General features: G+C 34.7%; 1 protein-coding gene across 1 annotated transcript; it reads right to left on the reverse strand.

The window, feature by feature from the left end:
* Nucleotides 1-6,475, reverse strand: LOC123733090 (uncharacterized). Its single transcript, XM_082971154.1, has 2 exons — nucleotides 5,858-6,475; nucleotides 1-1,229 (listed from the first exon to the last, which is right to left on the reverse strand). The coding sequence occupies exons 1-2, from the start codon at nucleotides 6,237-6,239 to the stop codon at nucleotides 343-345; spliced, it is 1,269 nt and encodes a 422-aa protein (XP_082827280.1). The 5' UTR covers nucleotides 6,240-6,475; the 3' UTR covers nucleotides 1-342.
* Nucleotides 6,476-7,926: the final 1,451 nt, after the last annotated feature.

A 7,926-nucleotide genomic window follows, 5' to 3' on the forward strand; every position in this document is an offset into this window, starting at 1 on the left:
TAATATGGCATTTACTTTATTTCACATTTATTTAATCAGATATGTCAATTGAGAACCAATACGCATTTACAATGACAATCTGAATGAAGAAATACTAATATCAATCTATTTAATAATTAACATGTTTGAAATATCCCAATGATATAGTGAACAACATTTAGGGGTTTACACTTGCATTCAATCTTAAGTTCATAATCAAACATTTTTTTTTTACTCTTTTAATCCGATTTTTTTCGACATGATCATGTCTTGAGCTGGAAAAACATGTAGACCTATTTTTCAGTATGATTTCATTCATACAATATTATTTAATGTAGAATGAACAAAAACACAATTTCTCAATCAAAAACATAAGTCAGAACACAGCCTCTCTATTCTCTCATGTGATTTCAGGTCCTCTGACTGGGAAAATGTATTTTCACAATGAGAGCAGTGGTATGTCTTCTCCTCCTGTGTATTAGTATGTTGGAAAGGCTTTTCTCCTGTGTGTGTTCTCTCATGCTTTTTCAAGCTCCCTAACCGGGTAAAACTCTTTTCACATCGGGAACATTTGTAAGGCTTTTCTCCTGAGTGTATTCTCTCATGCGCTTTCAGACTCCCTCGATGGGTAAAACTCTTTTCACAATTGGAACAGTGGTAAGGCTTTTCTCCTGTGTGTATTCTCTCATGCTCCTTCAGGCTCGCATACCACCTAAAATTCCTTCCACAGTGGGAACAGTGATAAGGCTTCTCTCCAGTGTGTCCCCTCTCATGTGGTTTCAGGCTCCCTAACTGAGTAAAACTCTTTACACAGTGGGAACAGTGGTACGGCTTCTCTCCAGAGTGTCTTCTCATATGTATTTTCAGGTTCCCTAACCCAGTAAATATCTTTCCACACTGAGAGCAGTGGTAGGTCTTCCTATCTTCTGTGTGTATTTCTTCATGTTGTTTCAGGTACCGTAACTGGGTAAACCTCTTTCCACACTGGGAACATTGGAAACTCTTTTCTCTTGTGTGTGTCCTCTCATGCTCTTTTAGGTTCCCTAACTTGGTAAAACTCTTTCCACAGTGGGAGCATTCGTAAGGGTTTTCTCCTGTATGCGTTCTCTCATGTACTTTCAGGTTCCTTAACCACTTAAAACGCTTTCCACACTGGGAACAGTGGTGTTGTCTCGCTGGTTTGGGCGTCTCTGGGTCTGGTTCCCCTAAAGGAGTCTCCCTGCTGTCAGAGTGAGAGTCTGGTCCCTCTCCTACCAAAGACAAACAGAGTTTTTAGTTAAATATTAAACAGAGAACTGAATTAAACCTCCATAAAATAAAACTGTCTTCCTGTGAGGCTAGATTCCTCAAAAACCTGAAGTCAGTTTTCAGAACATTACATAATTTAATAAAAACTTGGTGGCCGCCCTAATAATAATAATAATGTAGAACATAAAATCTAATCTTTCTCACATGTTTATAGGCTGAGCAGAGCTCTACAATAGGGAAAGGGGGATACCTAGTCAACTGAATGGATTCAACTGAAATGTGTGTCCCGTATTTAACCCAACCCCTCTGAATCAGAGAGGTGTGCGGGGCTGCCTTAATAGACATCCACGTCATCGGCAGCCAGGGAACAGTGGGTTAACTTCCTTGCTCAGGGGCAGAATGACAGCGTTTTTACCTTGTCAGCTCGGGGATTTGATCCAGCAACCTTTCGGTTACTGGCTCCTACCTGCCAGGCTACATAATGTCGTATTTTAGGCTGAGCAGAGCTCTATAATAATAGATAATGTCATGTTTATAGGCTGAGCAGAGCTGTATAATAATAGATCATGTTTATAGGCTGAGCAGAGCTGTATAATAATAGATAATGTCATGTCTATAGGCTGAGCAGAGCTCTATAATAATAGATAATGTCATGTTTATAGGCTGAACAGAGCTCTATAATAATAAATAATGTCATGTTTACAGGCTGAGCACAGCTCTATAATAATAGATAATGTCATGTTTACAGGCTGAGCAGAGCTCTATAATAATAGATAATGTCATGTTTATAGGCTGAGCAGAGCTCTATAATAATAGATCATGTTTATAGGCTGAGCAGAGCTCTATAATAATAGATCATGTTTATAGGCTGAGCACAGCGCTATAATAATAGATAATGTCATGTTTATAGGCTGAACAGAGCTCTATAATAATAGATAATGTTTATAGGCTGAACAGAGCTCTATAATAATAGATAATGTCATGTTTATAGGCTGAGCAGAGCTCTATAATAATAGATAATGTCATGTTTATAGGCTGAACAGAGCTCTATAATAATAGATAATGTCATGTTTATAGGCTGATCAGAGCTCTATAATAATAGATAATGTCATGTCTTCAGGCTGATCAGAGCTCTATAATAATAGATAATGTCATGTTTATAGGCTGAGCAGAGCTCTATAATAATAGATAATGTCATGTTTACAGGCTGATCAGAGCTCTATAATAATAGATAATGTCATGTTTACAGGCTGATCAGAGCTCTATAATAATAGATAATGTCATGTTTCCAGGCTGATCAGAGCTCTATAATAATAGATAATGTCATGTTTACAGGCTGATCAGAGCTCTATAATAATAGATAATGTCATGTTTACAGGCTGAGCAGAGCTCTATAATAATAGATAATGTCATGTTTATAGGCTGAACAGAGCTCTATAATAATAGATAATGTCATGTTTATAGGCTGAACAGAGCTCTATAATAATAGATCATGTCATGTTTATAGGCTGAACAGAGCTCTATAATAATAGATAATGTCATGTTTATAGGCTGATTAGAGCTCTATAATAATAGATCATGTTTATAGGCTGAGCAGAACTCTATAATAATAGATAATGTCATGTGTATAGGCTGATCAGAGCTCTATAATAATAGATAATGTCATGTTTATAGGCTGAACAGAGCTCTATAATAATAGATAATGTCATGTTTATAGGCTGATCAGAGCTCTATAATAATAGATAATGTCATGTTTATAGGCTGATCAGAGCTCTATAATAATAGATCATGTTTATAGGCTGATCAGAGCTCTATAATAATAGATAATGTCATGTTTATAGGCTGAGCAGAGCTCTATAATAATAGATAATGTCATGTTATAGGCTGAACAGAGCTCTTTAATAATAGATAATGTCATGTTTATAGGCTGATCAGAGCTCTATAATAATAGATCATGTTTATAGGCTGATCAGAGCTCTATAATAATAGATAATGTCATGTTTATAGGCTGATCAGAGCTCTATAATAATAGATAATGTCATGTTTATAGGCTGATCAGAGCTCTATAATAATAGATAATGTCATGTTATAGGCTGAACAGAGCTCTTTAATAATAGATAATGTCATGTTATAGGCTGATCAGAGCTCTATAATAATAGATAATGTCATGTTTATAGGCTGAACAGAGCTCTATAATAATAGATAATGTCATGTTTATAGGCTGATCAGAGCTCTATAATAATAGATAATGTCATGTTATAGGCTGATCAGAGCTCTATAATAATAGATAATGTCATGTTTATAGGCTGATCAGAGCTCTTTAATAATAGATAATGTCATGTTTATAGGCTGATCAGAGCTCTATAATAATAGATAATGTCATGTTATAGGCTGATCAGAGCTCTATAATAATAGATAATGTCATGTTTATAGGCTGAGCAGAGCTCTATAATAATAGATAATGTCATGTTTATAGGCTGATCAGAGCTCTATAATAATAGATAATGTCATGTTTATAGGCTGATCAGAGCTCTATAATAATAGATAATGTCATGTTTACAGGCTGATCAGAGCTCTATAATAATAGATAATGTCATGTTTATAGGCTGAACAGAGCTCTACAATAATAGATAATGTCATGTGTATAGGCTGATCAGAGCTCTATAATAATAGATAATGTCATGTTTATAGGCTGATCAGAGCTCTATAATAATAGATAATGTCATGTTTATAGGCTGAGCAGAGCTCTATAATAATAGATAATGTCATGTTTATAGGCTGATCAGAGCTCTATAATAATAGATAATGTCATGTTATAGGCTGATCAGAGCTCTATAATAATAGATAATGTCATGTTATAGGCTGAACAGAGCTCTATAATAATAGATAATGTCATGTTTATAGGCTGAACAGAGCTCTTTAATAATAGATAATGTCATGTTATAGGCTGAACAGAGCTCTATAATAATAGATAATGTCATGTTATAGGCTGATCAGAGCTCTTTAATAATAGATAATGTCATGTTTATAGGCTGATCAGAGCTCTATAATAATAGATAATGTCATGTTATAGGCTGAACAGAGCTCTATAATAATAGATAATGTCATGTTATAGGCTGATCAGAGCTCTATAATAATAGATAATGTCATGTTATAGGCTGAGCAGAGCTCTATAATAATAGATAATGTCATGTTATAGGCTGATCAGAGCTCTATAATAATAGATAATGTCATGTTATAGGCTGATCAGAGCTCTATAATAATAGATAATGTCATGTTATAGGCTGATCAGAGCTCTATAATAATAGATAATGTCATGTTATAGGCTGATCAGAGCTCTATAATAATAGATAATGTCATGTTTATAGGCTGATCAGAGCTCTATAATAATAGATCATGTTATAGGCTGATCAGAGCTCTATAATAATAGATAATGTCATGTTATAGGCTGATCAGAGCTCTATAATAATAGATCATGTTTATAGGCTGATCAGAGCTCTATAATAATAGATAATGTCATGTTATAGGCTGATCAGAGCTCTATAATAATAGATAATGTCATGTTTATAGGCTGAACAGAGCTCTATAATAATAGATAATGTCATGTTTATAGGCTGATCAGAGCTCTATAATAATAGATAATGTCATGTTATAGGCTGATCAGAGCTCTATAATAATAGATCATGTTTATAGGCTGATCAGAGCTCTATAATAATAGATAATGTCATGTTATAGGCTGATCAGAGCTCTATAATAATAGATAATGTCATGTTATAGGCTGTATTTGATCCAATGTAAATAACATTTTGTTGGTGTTCCACTTCATCTCTAAAGTAATAATTACCATATTTTCTAAATGATAATTCTTTAGTTCAGCCTTTCCTTGAAATGGCTATTTTATTTTATGTTTTTTTGTAGACTTACAAACGTTTGCTAATATGTTCAGTCTCCCCAAAACGCTTGTCCTTTTGCTAATATGTTCAGTCTCCCCATAACACATGTCCATTTCATGTCAATAATGCATCTTATTTTATGTATTTCTCCAACATTATTTAGAAATCTGCTTTTTGTTGGTATACACACTCCACACAAGGCCTACAATAGACACACATCAAAAGTTTCATTTATAACTTGTTTGCCATTCTGTGAGACAATTAAGTTGTGATTTTGTGGTGGGAGGGACTCTGATGGTATACACATGTTACAGTTAAGCAATAAGACCAGAGGAAGTGTGGTATATGGCCAATATAGCATGGTTAAAGACTGTCCTTATGTACAACACAGCACAACGTGCCTGGATACAGCCCTTAGCCGTGGTATATTGGCCATATATCACAAACCAGAGGTGTCTTATTGCAATTATAAACTGGTTACCAATGTAATCAGAACAGTAAAAATGCATGTTTTGTCATACCCATGGTATACGGCCTGATATACCACGGCTGTCAGCCAATCAGCATTCAGGGATTTAATCACCCATTTTAAAATGTAGCTTCAACATATTATAACATAAATTCCTAGAGTACAGAACAACATTTTCAAGTACAGAATTTCAGTAGCATGCTGCTTTAAAACAACACATTCGTTCAAAACCTTTGCAGTTAGAGCTCGTTTTTAAGACAGTACTTACTGGTGGTAATCAGATCTCCTGACTCCTCTGTCAATATGACAGTTCTCTCTCCCTGTTTCCCCTCCTTCACTTCAAAAACTACATCCTCCTCTTTCACCTCTTCCTCTTCTTTCACGGTAACAGCCTCCTCTTTCTCTTCCTCCTCTTCTTTTACAGTAACATCTTCCTCCTCTTTCACTCTGAACGTGTCTTCCTCTTCTTTCACTGTAACGTCTTTCTCTTCTTCTTTCACAGTAACAGCCTCACCCTCTACTTCTTGTTTTACTGTGACATCCTCCTCTTCCTTCTCCTCTTTCACGACAATGTTCAGCCCCAGAGCTTCTTTCTCCGTCCAGCAGACCTCCTCTTCTTTAACAGGAGGGGAGTAGTTTAGGGAGCTCATGTTCGGGGATGTTAGCTAGCTAGCTAGTTAGCATGAGCGACTAGTTTAGTGCTAGGCTAATTTATCAAGCCAGCTAGTTGACTAACAATGTACCTATAACATTTAAATGGGGGCAATTAACTAGATGTCAGAAGTATATTTAAAAAACAGAGGCAAATATGCACAGAAACAGTCTAAATGTTTCGGCTGTTGGCTACCAAGGTGGCTGACTCGTTGTTGTTGATCCGTTCCGTCCACTAGATTATACGTCACGCTGCAGCATCGCCTGAAAGACGCACATCGCCGTCTGCTGACTGGAGGGAAATGCAGTTAAGATTGTTGTTTTTTTTGCACACAAATGTATTTTTATTCCTTTCATGAAATAATAATATTATATTGAGACGTTCAAATAGAGCACTGCATATTTTAAGTGAGAATTTAAAACATACTATCATTCACATCTGTATTTAAGGCAGTTTCATATTCATTCATTTAAAGAAACCCACTGGTCACACTGGTTGAATTATCTGTCAAACTAGGAACTCCGCAGCCTAGTTGAACAGTGATCTATGTTCTATGAACGCTGCTGGGAGCAAACTGGAGAGTAGCTACAGGAAAACAAACCTAACTGCATGTCCAGGCCCTGGTATCTGTATTTAAGGCAGTTTCATATTCATAATTTTTTTTATTTTTATTATTATTTATTTATTTTTTATTTTTTTAGTTTACAGTAATGTATTCGCTAACTATTATTTTATTTTTTTTTGTAGTTTTTTAGTTTGCACAGATCTTTATTTAACTTGTTGTAAATAACAGTAACATGCAAAACATAAACATAACATAACATAACAGCCAGAGGGAATCCAAAGAAATTAGAGAAAAAGAAAAAAAACTATTATATCAAATCAAATACAGACATATATCGAATACATTTTTTTGACATATTGTTTTGTATACGTTTTAAAGATTCTACGTACTTTTCCAAATCAGATAAAAAAATTAAGAAAAGGGGCTTTATCTTCATAAATTTTGATTTGTGGATGAAAGATTTTCCTAATAAAATAAAGAGATTTATGACATACTCACGTTCAATTGTGGAATCAGTGTAGTAAAATAATATGTCAAACTTAGTAATATCAATGGTTGTATGCAATTTGCGGCTAAGATATAGTTTTACATCAGTCCAAAATACTTCACTATATAAACAATTACAGAATAAGTGTTCAATAGATTCAGTTTCTAGTTCACAAAAACTGCATTCACTGGTAACGTCAAATATATATTTAGAAATTAAGCTATTACACGGATAGCATCTATGGATTATCTTAAAGGAGATCTCCTTTACTTTATTGGTCACCATAAATCTGTGTGGAGTGAGCCAAGCACGGCGCCAGTTTACATCAAACGATGAAGCCCAACAAAATATCGCAGAGGGAATAGACTTCCTGTAGAAAATATCCCTTATTAAACGATTGTTGAATTTCGTATCTAGTAGACCAATGCCATTCAACTGAATATCGCTTACAATCGGAGATATTCCAAAATATGCATTATTCTGAAGTAAAGTTTTTATCCCACTAGGTATAGCTTTAATAACAGTGTCATATTCCTTGCTTGAAACCTCAAAGTTGTATATTTCCATAAATTCTCTCCGTCTAAATAGATTCCCACTGTTATTAACCAATTGGCTGACAAAAACAATGTTTTT

This window comes from Salmo salar, unplaced genomic scaffold, assembly GCF_965601325.2.
Source record: "Salmo salar unplaced genomic scaffold, fSalSal1 ptg000206l, whole genome shotgun sequence".
Taxonomy (NCBI): Eukaryota; Metazoa; Chordata; class Actinopteri; order Salmoniformes; family Salmonidae; genus Salmo; species Salmo salar.

What these genes read in the sequence shown, in the direction of transcription:
- LOC123733090 (XM_082971154.1), bottom strand. Translation starts at nt 6,239, where the DNA reads ATGAGCTCCCTAAACTACTCCCCTCCTGTTAAAGAAGAGGAGGTCTGC. An exon ending in AGGAGATCTGATTACCACCA is followed by an intron (nt 1,230 to 5,857) that starts GTAAGTACTGTC and finishes TGTCTTTGGTAG; the next exon opens with GAGAGGGACCAGACTCTCAC.